Source organism: Salvelinus namaycush, chromosome 6 (genome assembly GCF_016432855.1).
Source record: "Salvelinus namaycush isolate Seneca chromosome 6, SaNama_1.0, whole genome shotgun sequence".
NCBI lineage: Eukaryota > Metazoa > Chordata > Actinopteri > Salmoniformes > Salmonidae > Salvelinus > Salvelinus namaycush.
Window position 1 is genome coordinate 45,108,816 of NC_052312.1, and position 15,130 is coordinate 45,123,945.

Consider the following 15,130-nt stretch of genomic DNA (forward strand, 5'->3'; position numbering starts at 1 on the left):
TTCTTCGTTATTAAATTAAATTCATTTTTTGTTCCATGATGTAATCCAACACTGCCATCTTGTCTATTTCAAATATTTTCAAATCTCATTGAGACAGATGGGTGTCCACCCCAAAGTGTCTTGTGTAATGACCGTGACTCAGAAATCAATCGTCATGTTGAATGGCACTCACCTGTCTCGATCAATGAGAAGATTTCAATTAGATAAGATGTCAGTGTACACATTGTTGTGTTACTTCAGGGAGCAAAAACTTTTAAAATTACGGAGCATTTTTAAATTCAAACAAACCACCTGCAACTATCCATGGAAGTTTAGAAACCATGCATTCATTGTCTTCCAAGTCAGGAATTGAGGAAGTATCGCCAAGTAAAGGTTGCAATAATGCCTACCAGCCAGCTGGAACAGCAGTAATGGTCTGATTAGGTAATATTTTGTATAGCTAGGTATACTATCTATTCTGTGGTCCTCCCAACATTCTCCTCCCATCCTTTCCCCTTTATCTTCTCCTCTCTTCTCTCTTCTTCTCCTCTCTTCTCCTCCTCTCTTCTCCTCCTCTCTTCTCCTCCTCTCTTCTCCTCCTCTCTTCTCCTCCTCTCTTCTTCTCCTCTCTTCTTCTCCTCTCTTCTCTCTTCTTCTCCTCTCTTCTCTCTTCTTCTCCTCTCTTCTCCTCCTCTCTTCTCCTCCTCTCTTCTTCTCCTCTCTTCTCCTCCTTTCCTCTCCTCTCTCCCTCCAGACTCAGTGGCCTAGTTAAACTGTGTTGGATTCTAGCAGCACATAGTTAATAGAGGGAAACCAGGCCTGTGGAAGTGTGAAATTCCCAATTTCAGAAGGATTATTTGTTGCTCTGTGTCCGTACACACACACACACACACACACACACACACACACACACACACACACACACACACACACACACACACACACACACACACACACACTCACACCTCTTCTGCCTGCTTCGCTACATGGTTCCAGACCCAGAGAAATGTGTTGAGGAAAAACATATGATACCATCTCTTTCAGCAGGGACACAGTGGTTAGATGTGACACTGTATTTGTTAGAGGGAAAACACAGTATTTTTCATGTTAAAGTAAGTGACCTTATACAGTGACCTGGAATGTACAGTATTGGAGGAGGATAAAGTGACACGGTATGTGGTGGGGTCCATTGACATAGGGTTGGGTTCATGCAATCAAACCAATAGCAACTTACCTTTGTTTCCACAAATAAACCCACACACGTACCCTTATCTAAAAAACGTAAAGCATCTGCCTGTGAAGGGAAGCTACCTACTATTCTTATATGTGACTCACCACCTGGATTCGGTCTTATGTAGCAACATTTGAAATTGTGTATTTTACATTGGATACAAGTAGAGACTCAGAGCTACAAAATGGTATATCATACACTAAAATGGTATATCATACACTAAAATGGTATATCATACACTAAAATGGTATATCATACACTGCATTTTTGAGAAACTTTTGGAAAGTAATTCTGTTTTGAAAGTTGATAAACTTGTAAACTCACTTTTGAGAAAATGGCCTTTGAATGTTTTGGTATGTAGTGAAGAGCTCTTTTTATGTCTACACCCATTCAGCATCGTTCACACCCTCATAAGCTTTAGGCACACCCATCTCGTTTCGCTCTCGGAACGTTCAGAGTGCACACTTGACTCTCTGACCGATGATTTGTTTACCTCTGGATAACATGAAAACATCCTAACCAGCTCTGCTTGCAACAATTTCATTACGCTTTTTTTGCAGACGTTTACTGACACCGGCCATATTCAACTGGTGTTGTACACTTTAGCTAAAGACATGTAGCTAGCTAGCTAGGTAAGCAATGGACCTAGCTAGGTAAACAACGTGTACGATCACACACGTCACATAAGCTAACGAGCCAGCCAGCTAACGTTATCTAGGTAAACAACAATGAACACAGTGCCAAATCATGTCGTTACTACCCTGTATGAATATGCTGGGAGCTAACCAACCAGGTTCAATGCTAGCTAGCTAACATTAGGCTCTAACTAGAAAGGCAAACGGCTCTGGGATACCACTAATAACGTCAGCTAGGGAGCCAACCAGCTAACGTTAGCTAGCTAGGTAACAGTACAATTTAGCTTGAAATGAAACCACTTCCTGTCAAAATTAGAAATGTGTAATATCTGAAAATGTAGCTAGCTAACGCTAGACTATCTTACCCTTATACATCATCATGCTTGATGGACGCGTCTCCCTGTCACGGATGCCGTGCCACGGTTGTCCTTAATTTGAAGATATAATACGGAGACAGGTGTTTTCTCCATCTCTTTAGCTATCATACTCTAATTCCACTGATTTCAAAACTTGATCCTCCAGAAAGTGGAGAGCAACACTTATGCAGCTCCACTACACAATACATTTTTTTAAAGCTGCGTTCAACAGGATAACTAACACAGACTGACCAGCTCAAATAGACAGAAGCCTTCTATATGGCAGACCAATGCGAACTCCTCTCTCGACATGTCCAGCCCACTCATTATCTCATCCAGTCATGGCTAGTGGGAAGATTGCTGTCTTTTTCTGTGGCTTAACCAACAGGGCTCGTAATTTAAAAATTGTATTCGTATTTACAGATAGCATACAAGTTTGTTATTAAGGCATGAAAGTTCACATGTTCGAGAAGGCATTTTGATAAACAAATACGTTTTACGTTCAAACGGCTCTCCTGTGAAGTTGTGACTTGCGACATACGCCTATTTTCCTGAATCGGGTGACATAGAGTAAATAGCCGTTCTGCAGTGACAGCAGTGCAGTGCTGTGGGGTCAGTAGTGCAGTTGCAGTGCTGTGGGGTCAGTAGTGCAGTTGCAGTCCTGTGGTTGTCACTGTGTCATCATCAGTGCTACTGCTCTCTCTCTCCATCTCTCTCTCTCTCCCCATCTCTCTCTCTCTCTCTCCATCTCTCTCTCTCTCTCACTTTCTCCATCTCTCTCACTCTGTCTGTGTGTGTATGTGCCAATGGTCCAGATGGCTACTCTGTCCTCCGCCATGGACACATATGGCATCTACTTCAGTCAGACCCCCCCTACTGGGGACACTTTAACACTATGATATGATGGCCTGTTCTTGGCAGGAGGAGGGTGTCTTCTGTTCCATACTGTTGAACGACCATTAGTAGAAGATAGATGTTATTAGACAATGAAGATAGACGTGATGGAAGCATCATGGTCCTTGGTGCTAGATAGCGTGTTTCTATTGGTCAGGTCATAGTGTGGAGGTTGGAGGACATTGGTGATTTAAGACGTAGGGTAATGTGGAGTAGAGGTTCATGATTGTTTTGAGAAAGAACTAGAAGTCAAAGAAAAGCGGAGGATAGAGACGGAGAGACTAGGTGTGTGTGCGTCCGTGGCACTGTGTGAGTGTGTTCGTATGTATGCACCTGCATATTTGGTGTGTGAGAAAATACGAGTGAAATCCTGCAGTGGTGTCCCTCCACGTCACCCGTCATAAAGAATGTTTCCCTAGGCCACTGCGGCCAGGGCATGATGAGGTCATGGCGCCATCATTTGTTTTCCAGGAGCGTGTGAAGCTATTGATTGTGACACCAGGGCTGCAGGCAAATGTCGTCCATATTTACCCAGATTAATTAAACAGTCCCGCTTCCACACGTCACACTGCCTCCAGGAATACGTTAACGCTAGCTCTGTCAGTATGAACCTACATTTAAACTCTGAGCGCATTCTGTCTCCACACAAAAAGGAAATGACAATGACAGGGTATGCTAAGTAGCCTGGTTCCCAGGTCTGTTTGTGCTGAGTTGCAAACATCTGTGGTAATTGTGCATACATCTCCCTCTCTCCCTCCCTCTCTCTCTCTTTGTCCCTCTCCCTCTCTATCTCTCCTCTCTCTCTGATTAGCATAATAATTATGCTTATAATTGAAAAATAATGATTGTCATTATAAACCTGGGCAGTGCGTTTTGGCGAGACTGAAATTTAATATGGATGCCACCTTGTGTTCTCCCACTTAATCAACATCTTTTGAAATATAGAGCCGTATCTCACCTGACAGTACACAAAATACAATATTAAATTGAATACAGCACCGGAGACAGAGAAGAAGATATGGCACTTTGTCAGAGCGAGAGCTATTGTGTATTAATTGTCAATAAATAGTTGAGTTATCTACATAGCTGAGTGTGTGTAGCAATAGGTACAGTGATGAGGTGTGGCAAATCTCACTCGTTTGTCCACCACACAATTCACTAACTAGTGTATTTCTGTGCCTAATGGTTTTGTCCATTATCTGAGGTCTAACTCAGGTACAGTAATGCTGGGACCTATTCAGTAGAATGCAACGTTCAGATTACATTTTAAATAGAAATGTAGCATATTGATACTGAGGCAAAGACCTATTCTGCATGATAAAGAACCATGCCTGTTCTACACAATATTGAATAAGCCCTATTGAACACCCTATAGGTCTTGGTTTTTGGCAGTCTAGTTGGCCTTGATTGGCTGTGTGTCTCCCCTCCTCCAGGTGATGTCATCGTGTACATCAATGACGTGTGTGTCCTGGGCACCACCCATGCCGACGTGGTCAAGCTGTTCCAGTCAGTGCCCATCGGGCAGAGCGTAACCCTGGTTCTGTGCCGTGGCTACCAGCTGCCCTACGACCCCGAGGACCCGGGCGCCAGCGCCGGCACCACCACCACCCTCCTCTCCCCCCTGGGCCTGATGGAGCAGCGCCCCCTCCTGGTCAACGGACGCTCCAACTACGACAGCTACATGGACTACATCTCGCGCACGGCACGCTTCGTCCAGGAGCACGGTGACCAACATCTCAACGCCCACCACCACCATCAACCCCCTCCGCCGCCGCACCCCGGCGACACCCACCTGGACGGCTCCTCCCTGACGCCCGGCGGGCCGCACGGCGAGGACTCGGTGTCCATGGCATCATCGGGGGCGACGCAGGCGGAGCTGCTGACGCTGACCATGGTGAAGGGGGCGGAAGGGTTCGGGTTCACCATCGCAGACAGCCCGACGGGCCAGAGGGTGAAGCAGGTGCTGGAGCCCCAGGGGTGTCCTGGTCTGTGTGAGGGGGACCTGATCGTAGACATCAACCAGCAGGGAGTGCAGGGCCTCAGTCACACCCAGGTGGTGGAGCTGCTCAAGGAGTGTGCCGTCGGAGCTGAGACCAGCCTGGTCATCCAGAGGGGTGGAGGAGGTAAGAATATGCCCGGGGCCTCGATAACCGGCTGGCTACTTCCTGTCTTTCTCTCCATGTAGAAGAGCCTCTTCATATACACATCTCTCTCTCTCTGTCTCTCTCTTTCTCTTCCTGTCCCTCTCTTTCTTTCACTCTGTCTTTTTCTTTCTCTCTCTGTCTTTCTCGTTCTCTCTTCTATCGATATTATATCCTTCTCTCTCTCTTTCTCTGTATATCTTGCTCTCACGCTGTCTATCTCTTTCTCCTACTTTTACTCTCTATCTCTCTCTTTTCTCCTGGTGACCTGGTCCAGGTGAGTGTGTGTGTTCTGTCTGTATGTGTCCTGTCCTAAGACCACAGAAACCCATTATACAGTACGGCCGTGTTTGACTGACACACAGTTACTCTCACAGGATCTTTACTCTACTTTACTTTACTTACTGGGGAGAAAAAGTGCTTACCTTCCGTTTACTCTGAAGGACTCATGTTGTGCGTATTTAGCTTGCGCTCTTTCTTTGGCATCCGAACAGAGATTTTTTTTATTACATTTCCTGCTTGATAAAAACGCTGACTCATTTTTAAGGTTTTTCAGTTTTTCTATTTGTACTGCGAACTTTCTTTTATAAAAGTTTAATATGTGTGCAGAGTCTAGACTTTTGTGTGCAGAAAATTACAGCCAAAATAAAAAGACGGTGATGTGAGCAAGATATAAGCTGTGTTCGAACACCCTTACTAACATACTGTATACTACATACTTAGTGAGTATATACTACATTCTATTAGTTCATTTTAGTATACTGTAAACGAACAGTATCCTTTCAGTTGAGCGTACTAGCTCTTCGCCTGTCTACCGGAAGTTGATGCTGTTGCTATGCAACCTCTTGCTAGCTAGTTAGCATACAAATGACTAGTTAGACATTTTCCGACTTTGAGTGTTCTTAAATTCAATCTGGAGTGCCAGAGTGCGCTCGTAAATTCCGAGCATTGCCAGATAATTTGTTGTAAATCAGAGCGTTTTTCTCTAGGAGTGCACACTGGACGCTCGGGCCGAGGGTTAGGGTTGATTTGAGTGTTCTGACCTTACAACGGCAGTCAAGCACCCAAACTAACGTTGGCTAGCTTGCGAGCTGCTTCCAGACACAAATGAGACCACTCTGACAATTGTACTTGCCCTAGCAGAGCTGGTTAGGCAGTTTTCATGTTATCCAGAGCGTTGGTGACTGTAACTGTGCTGCTGGCAACAATTTAATGACGTTTTTTTCCTGAGGTTTACTGACACCGGCCATATTCAATGGATGTTGAGCGCTCGTTAATGAATTATTCTGCAAATCGGAGTAGATAGCCAGAACGAATTTACGAAGCACCCGAATGTCCATTGAGAACGCACAACAACTATATCATTTAGCTAAGCTAAGAATGACGGGAATAATCAAGTCAATTAGCATTGGGTAGTTAGTTCGATAGACTATAGTTAATATACTGGCAAGTTTGATGTGAAAAGTAGCCAACTAACGTTAGGTAGCTAGCTAACAACATACCGGTACATACTGCTGTAATGATATGCTATGTGGTTCGTAATGACAGTGTAGCTAACAAATTGTCAGCCAACATAACATGTAAGGTAACTTATTTGAAAAGTCATTACTTTATTACTTTGGTCAACATTTTCTTAACATTTGTCATAATTAGTTAAAAGCAATGAATTTGTATCCGCTCTCGTTGTACTTTGTTGCATATTTTCCTCCATTTCTGAAAAATCTGAAAACGATGTGAAGCCACGCCCATTTCCTGAAGAATTGCATTATGGGTCCTAAAGTACGGCAATAGTGTCCTCTGCGTGTATACTTCATATTTTGGAGAATGTAGTACGACATCCGGGAACTTTTGGCATACTAACTATATCCATACTATGACCAATAAGCATACTATATACTCAATTTCACGTCACAAATAGTATGGTTAGTATGAGTATTCGAACAGCTATAGAGTGTTGATCTGTTCTATGTGCGCTATTTCTATGCTTCCCGTTTTGTTTTTGCATCTTTTACTTTCGGTTTTGTACACCAGCTTCAAAATACTATATTTCTGGTTATGGAAAATATATTTCATAGCAGTTTAGATGGTACAATGATTCGCTACACAATGACTGCTTGTTTTGTCACATAAAATGAAATAAGGCGAATTACTAGAATTTTTGCAACCAGGAAATGGTGGAGCGATTTCTGCATATTGCACCTTTTAAGATTTTATATGGAACCCAATATTACTACCGTCACGTATTCAAGTCAGAAAAATCTGACTTTCTTCTCTAAGGTTGCAAACCTTTACTTGATGGACCTTGTTTAATGTGATGTCAGTATGGTTTTGTATCATTCAGGGGAGAAAGAGCGATCTCATGGAGGAGAGAGGGAGTGATCCCGTCCACTTGTATCTCTAGGAGGTGGAGATTTTATTGATTGAATTTCCTGCTTGATAAAAATGCTGACTCATTTTCAAGGTATCTGTTTTCTATTTGCTCTGCGACCTTTCTTTTAGAAAGTATGTAAGACTTTTGTGTGCAGAGAATTACAGCGTGAAATAAATAGACAATGACGTGAGCAGGATATAGAATGTTAACAAGCCACCGCTAGTTGCTAATTTGCGCTATAGTGCTTTTATTTCCGTCTTGTTTGTCTGAGAGAAAGGCCTGCTAACAGACAACATGTAACAGGTTAGCCATCTTTATCTGAGTCATACTATGATTCTCCTCTTGTTTCCTCAAGGATGATTGGAGTGTTGTATTGTATAGATGATCACATCAGATAGATCAGTTATATAAAAGCTGTACCTATACAGGTACATTACTTGAGTTAGAATAGGGGTAGGAAATCTGTTAAAATTGTATAAGGAACTCAATGTCACTGGTCAAAGTCAGAAAAAACTCACTTTCTAATAAAAGGTAGAAAACCTCTACTTGATGGACCTTGTTTAATGTGATGTCAGTATCGTTTTGTATCATTCAGGGGAGAGAGAGAGAGTGATCCCATCCACTGTAGAGGTTAATAGATAGCAGGACATGAGTTGTAGTTAAGCCTGCTGTGATCAGGAAGCTCCCATTAATCCTCCTGCCCTATTGAAGTGTGATTGCAATAATGCCCCACAATGACTCAGCCATTACACTGCCCCCCCCCCCCCCCCACACACACACACACACGCACGCACACACCCCGTCAATAATTGTTGATCAACTGGTAGAAGACTAATAGTCAGAGAGCCAGGCAGATAGCTCCATGGTGACTAACTTACAGAAAAAGGTCAATGTCATTTTGGGAATTGATCTACTGTCAGTTGCACATTTCTTTATTAGGCTGGCATGTAATCCAGGGCCCCACAGAGTACATGTGAACAGAATGAAAAACAGAGGGATGGGGGAAGCAGGGGAATGGAGGAGAGAAGAAAGCAGAAGATGTGAGAACAGGAAGTAGAGAAAGGGATTGGGTGCTAGGAGGGTTAAGTCGTTTTTGTCTCATGAGGTATGCCCACACACTCAAGGAGCCTCCCATCTGTGTAGTAGTCGGACCCTGGCGGTCGAGCTAACTGATGTAGATTTAGTCACATTACAGCAAACCCACTTAGCACCATTTAGCTCTTCCACACCACCACCCTGAGGCAGAACGCCACGGTGGAATGTCTGTTTGTCGGACATCTTGTGACAGACTCACCCTGTGAGGGTGAAAGGTCATAGTAGTCACTTGACACGATTCAGTCTGTTTCAAACATGGCCGTCTGCAGTGGGGAAACAGAAATTATTAGCCCCCTGCCCACCGCTACTACTTTGGCTGGAGATTCTGTCACAAACTACATTTTCTTCCATTAGGATTTTTTCAGTGATTGAATTGGAATTTCAATTCACCTCATGTCCTAACTTGAACTGAATTGGAATGGAAATTACCTCAACCCCTGCAGGCAATAGCTCACGCTCCCTTCCGGCTCCCACATCTTAACTTCTGTTGCTTCGGGTGAAAACAGAAAAAATATCTTTCCATCCCTCCAATCCAATCAGGGATGAGAGCTTCCAGCGTTTAGCCAGGCCATTACGGCCCTAATAAAACTGTCACCATTCCATTGTAATGATGTTCCAGCTCTTAATGCCCAGCGATTTGGCTGGGCTGTCAGGGAACTGGACCCGGGCCATACATTCTAATTAAAATGGCCCCTGTCTCGGTCCCTGAGGACCTGTGCCTCCACTCAACTCACTGCCCAGAGAGAGAGTAAAGAGGTGATCGCCAATGTCTGTCTGTCACCACATTGCATTCAACTAGCAAACACGTCCTCTCTTCTCATTGACTCTCAAATGCCTTGTTTGTGTCATGGCACATACACACAGACACACACACATACACACAGCTCATGTATTTGGTAAACACTCTCAAACTGAGAGAGAGAGCAGAGGAGGGACTAGCTAACTAAGTTGATTATGCATTGGCTCTGTCCGTTGTGCAGCAGTGTGTGTATGAGAGTGTGTGTGTGGTGGGGCCAGATGGTTGTGTGGCTAGCACTGGCATGCGGCTCATCTAATGACAGTCAGACGGCTCCAGACGTGTCTACTGTCTACCACCTCCCAGCCTCACAACACACTGAGACAGCACCATCTGGTGGATGTGTTTAGTACTGACACCCTCTGTCACCAGAGGGGGAAGCTGTGACAGCCTTATTATTAAACGCTCATCTCTTTCACACACACACTCATGATTTCTTGTCCGTGTAGAGCCTCACGGCGCTGTTGTGGCTCTTTTATGGTGGGTTGCCATGCCAACCCCTCCATTAAAGGCAGAGACGGCATTAGTGAGATCCTAAATGATCAGTGGGGGCTGAGTTACCCCACAGTAGCTCTGTCTGTCAGGGGATGGCCACAGGCCTCACTAACTATGATGAAGGAGAGCTCTTATCTCTGGGAGCTATTGACTATTGAGATGTATGATTTCAGAGAGGGCCCAGCACTCTGTGTGTGTGCGTGTGTGCGATTGCGTGCGTGTGTTTGTTTATGATGTAGCCCGGCTGCACGTTGTCATGGTCACCAGTACTCAACGGATGAGCGTTGCCGTGAAAGTTGCAACCACTGTCACTGTGTGAAGGCTTCATTGAATGTGTCTTTTTTTTTTACACCATGTCTCCACAAATATTATAGTATTTGAAGTGGCGTTAGTGATCATCATTGCTAAATGGTAGCAGAAACACATATATTAGCTGTAAATACACTGTGGATGTAATGTCTGTGTTTACACCGTGCCTCTAGCCCATAGCTTTCTACTGTTCATGTCATATAGTTGTTCATTATTGCTTCATGGTTTGCTACTTCATAACTACCTTATGACAGCTAAATTGATGTTATCAGTGCAGTCACTTGAGCTTGCAATGTGAATGTGCGTGTGTGTGTGTGGTTGTGTGTGTGTGCATCCATGTGTATGTCTTCACTTGTATTGGTATCAATTCCCATAACACTCATCATCAGGAATGGAGGAGGTCCACACTGTTTACTCTCTCCTCCATGGATCAGAAACGGACTCACTTACCATCCCTAACATCCAGTGAATTACGCGGGATCACTTTCGAACGGTCCTACTCTCCTAATAAAGTTAAGATATTCAGCCATCCCTTCAACTCCCCGCTGACTCCTGGCCTGTTTCTGCCAATACAAATAGCCGCCGTGCCTCTCATCAGCGCCACTAATTAGCGAGTGTGCTACAGACACCGTCATTAAGGCCCATCTACGCCATTACCCAAGCTGCCTTCACCATAACACTAATTGGAGGATTTCAGACATGTCCGTTTAGTGTGCCTCGACGTGGCAGGATTGTGAAGTTCACATACGTTCGCCCACCCATGCTTACCCATCAGCAGAAACCCATATGTATACATACACAGTACACACATACTCATACACCCATACATGGTCAATAGCTGTTTGCTGGTCGAGTACACTCTCTCACTGAGGTTTTCTCTTGACGGATGCTGCCAGTGTGTTAGTCATTCTAGTCTTTCTTGCTCACTTGGCCTGTCCTGTTCCCTCCTGTTCCCTCCTAATGCTCTTTAAGGTGGCTATATCTTCCTCCGGGCTGAACCAGAGATGACTATCACAACAAAGAGAGAAGGAGAGAGAGCGAGATCGAGAGAAGGGAGGGATGGAGAGTCTTTGAATCAATGAGCGCCGCCCAGCAACACAGGGATTATTCAGCACACAGCCAGACAGTGATTCATTGGCTAACAGTAAGAGGCGCTAGAGGAGGCTGCCTGCCAAACCAGACAGTGCTGAACAGCAACAGCCATGTTCACAGCTCTGTCTCCACCAACATGCACCATGCAGACCTGAGCCAATCCAGAACTGCCCTGTGCCGCTGCAGGAATCCTTGGCCAATCAGAATGGCCCTTAGGAGAGAGGAACAGGAAGAGAGAGGGAGGTGGAAGAGACATTCAAATGGCTTATGGGAGAGCAGACAGGTCAGATCCCAGCGGGAATAGAAGAGGTTAAACACATTTACTAGGGTTGAGTGGTGCTAAGATCACTTTCATTGAGTCAGGGGTTAAGGCTTCACAAAAGTGTGTAGCGAGTCTAAGTAGGGTGCTTAACCTGGATCGGCTCAACGGCCCCATTGACGAAACTAAGCCCTTTTATTTGGAGTGTGTTTAAAGCATCCGATTAAAGTGTGATTGTATTATACAAGTAGTAGGGATAAAGAAATGATTGTTGTGAGCTGTAATGTGGATTGAAGCATGGAGTTTTCTCTCTGCACATCATTTCTACTGTTCCTCAGCTGGATGTGTGTTGGTATTGAACACGTGAGTGAACATGGAACCAGCATGCAACAAAATCAATTTTCATGCGGCAGATATTATTTAAAGTAGCTAACCGTCCCTGTGGGCTTTATGTATATTCATAAGCTATGCAAGATTCCATCAAATCGTAGTGTTATCCAAATCTAATTTAAATAATGACATGGCCTGCTGTTAGCCTGGCGGTGTGATATTATAGTGTTCTTCACAGTTGTGAGTGTGCGTGTGCACATGCATGTCTGTACGTGTGTGCAGGTGTGTCGTGTTGGAAATATCTACATAGGGTCTCGTATGGCTATGATTCAATCAACTCATTAACTGTACAGGGGCAGCACTAAGTCCCATTAGTATGTTACTGATTCATTTAGCATACAGCTCTTTCGCCGTAGACAGAAAATATGTCAGCCCTCTCACTCTAACAGTCACACTTTACATCAGAGCTATTTATATTTTTTCTTCTAATCAGGAAGTGATTCAAACCTAAGCCAGCCAATCAATTAATCAAGGTAGAAAAGAAAGTCTGCAGTACTTCAGCCCTCAAGCCCCCAAATTCAATATCTCTTCCTTACATACAGTATACACTACCTGATATCCTGAGGGGCATTAGGACCATGGGCAGGCCCAGTTGTTCAGTGCTCCACCGAGGTCATCGATTAGTTGCCACAGGAAACTGCAGTTGGTCAGCATGGTCTCATTGGAGCAGAAGAGTCACCGTAAAACTGGTGGTCCTGTCCCGCTGCTCTAACATGGTCCTGTCCCACTGCTCTAACATGGTCCTGTCCCACTGCTCTAACATGGTCCTGTCCCACTGCTCTAACATGGTCCTGTCCCACTGCTCTAACATGGTCCTGTCCCACTGCTCTAACATGGTCCTGTCCCACTGCTCTTACATGGTCCTGTCCCACTGCTCTTACATGGTCCTGTCCTGTCCCACTGCTCTTACATGGTCCTGTCCCACTGCTCTAACATGGTCCTGTCCCACTGCTCTTACGTGGTCCTGTCCCTTACATGGTCCTGTCCCAATGCTCTTACATGGTCCTGTCCCACTGCTCTTACATGGTCCTCTCCCATTTCTCTTGCATGGTCCTGTCCCACTGCTCTTACATGGTCCTGTCCCACTTCTCTTACATGGTCTTGTCCCAATCATCTTCCATGGTCCTGTCCCACTGCTCTAACATGGTCCGGTCCCACTGCTTTTACATGGTCCGGTCCCAATGCTCTTACATGGTCCTGTCCCACTTCTCTTACATCGTCTTGTCCCAATCATCTTCCATGGTCCTGTCCCACTGCTCTAACATGTCCCTGGCCCACTGCTCTTACATGGTCCTGTCCCACTGCTCTAACATGTCCCTGGCCCACTGCTCTTACATGGTCCTGTCCCATTGCTCTGTGACAAATGATTCACTTCAGACACCTCTACTCTGTCAGATCTCCAGGTGGAATGTCATCATTGCAAGTGTTACATACTATGAGTACTGTAGGCTAATGATAACGGGACCTGTCATGGTTAACTTGCAGATGTAGCACTAGCTCAGATCCCTGCACTATCTGAACTATAAAATTGGTTCTACTGTACCAGGCAAACTAAATGAAATGCAGCTCAGGTATTAGAACATATTTGACTCAGTAATGTTCTCTGCTATGGGGTCTCACAGGAACAGAGGCAAGAGTCTGTCACTCAATACATCTCAGTGCTGATCTACCATAGGAAAGGGCATCACTGACATCTCTGTCTAACCAAGCACCTATGCCTGAGTTAACAATGAATGGATTTACCCTGTGGAGTACCCTCCATGAGGGTTGTAGCTCTGCCTTTCCCAGGGAACACAGGTTGTTCTGTCTTGAAGTAATGCCGGTTGATAGCAGGTCATCCTAAGAGCACTCGTAATGATTGACCTTGTTTTGAGAAAGTGAAGAGAGTCAGTTTTCATTAAAAAACAGGCCTGCAGTCTGAACGCTCTCTCATGTGTCACCCAGTAATGTGGATTCTTTATCATCTTTATATATGTTGTGCCTGTGCTGATAGAGCTGTCAAAAAAATTAATTGGATTTGAGAATTGTTAAAGTCGTTCCTGATAAGCTGCTGTAATTTCCCCCCCCATCTATAAAAATCTTTATTCTAGCCGTGGATCTGTGCAAGGCAAGCTCCAGTCAGATTGATGACTCACTGAGAGAGAATGATAGTTTGCAAACATGTCTTCTCTGTCGCTGCATCTCTCTCCCTTCCTCCCTCCTCTACACCCCCTCTCTTTCGTTGATCACTTTCCATTTCTGCTGTGCCACTCGTTGGTGATGGAGGGCATGTTTACGGTGTGATTGCGCCCTTAAAATGAGACTAGCGCTGGGAAGCCTCCTGGCATGTAAGGCAGGCAGCCACTCGCTAATTCGATCCTCGACGATTTGCATCCACTCGTTCTGTTCCTGGAGAGGGTGAAAATTGAATTGAGAAGACAGACAGTCTTTGTTGACAGTGTTTGTTGTTTTTTACGTTCCTCCCTGTTTCTCCGGGGGCCGATGTGGAGTGAATAGTTTGGGCCGTATGTGTTATGAAGCTGGGTCTTTTGATGTGAGACTGCTGCTTTGCGTTGCATAGCTCTGAGTGTGAACACCGGCGGTGGTGAGTACCGCTGGAAGTCCTGCATTCTGTTACACTCTGTTTGTTGTGATCATGTGTTCTAGGCTGAAGTAGATTGTGGAATGTTGTGATTTGCTGAGTAAATGTTGGCTGGGCCTTTTTAGATGACAGTGGTGGTGGGTAAGGACTCACCCTTCCTTTTTGGTGTTTGCAGATCTGAAGGATCTGGACAGATATAAGTGTAGTGGTGGAGCTTCCAACATATTATTTACAGCTTACAGATGGGTGTATGTTAGTGCTCAGGGGAGAGGTATAGGGAGCGAAGTGGGTTCTGTTTTCCCATTGAAAACACATGACCTACTCATAACACAGCCAAGTCATTCACACTACCCTCCGGCCAAAATCATCCCAAAACTTTGCACATTCACACAGCGCCTCTGGTATGCCTTCAATCAATGAACGAAAGTCACAATCCATGTTGATATATTAGAAGTGGAGACCTTTAACTGGAATATGAATATTTACCCGAGAAATAGTTGGAGCCC

General features: G+C 44.8%; 1 protein-coding gene across 1 annotated transcript in view; it reads left to right on the forward strand.

The window, feature by feature from the left end:
- Window positions 1–15,130, forward strand: part of LOC120049146 (membrane-associated guanylate kinase, WW and PDZ domain-containing protein 2-like) — a 93,880-nt gene that overhangs the window by 49,734 nt on the left and 29,016 nt on the right. The window contains exon 9 of the mRNA XM_038995378.1: window positions 4,529–5,218. Coding sequence (XP_038851306.1) covers window positions 4,529–5,218 — 690 coding nt within the window. The remainder of the gene's footprint in view (window positions 1–4,528; window positions 5,219–15,130) is intronic.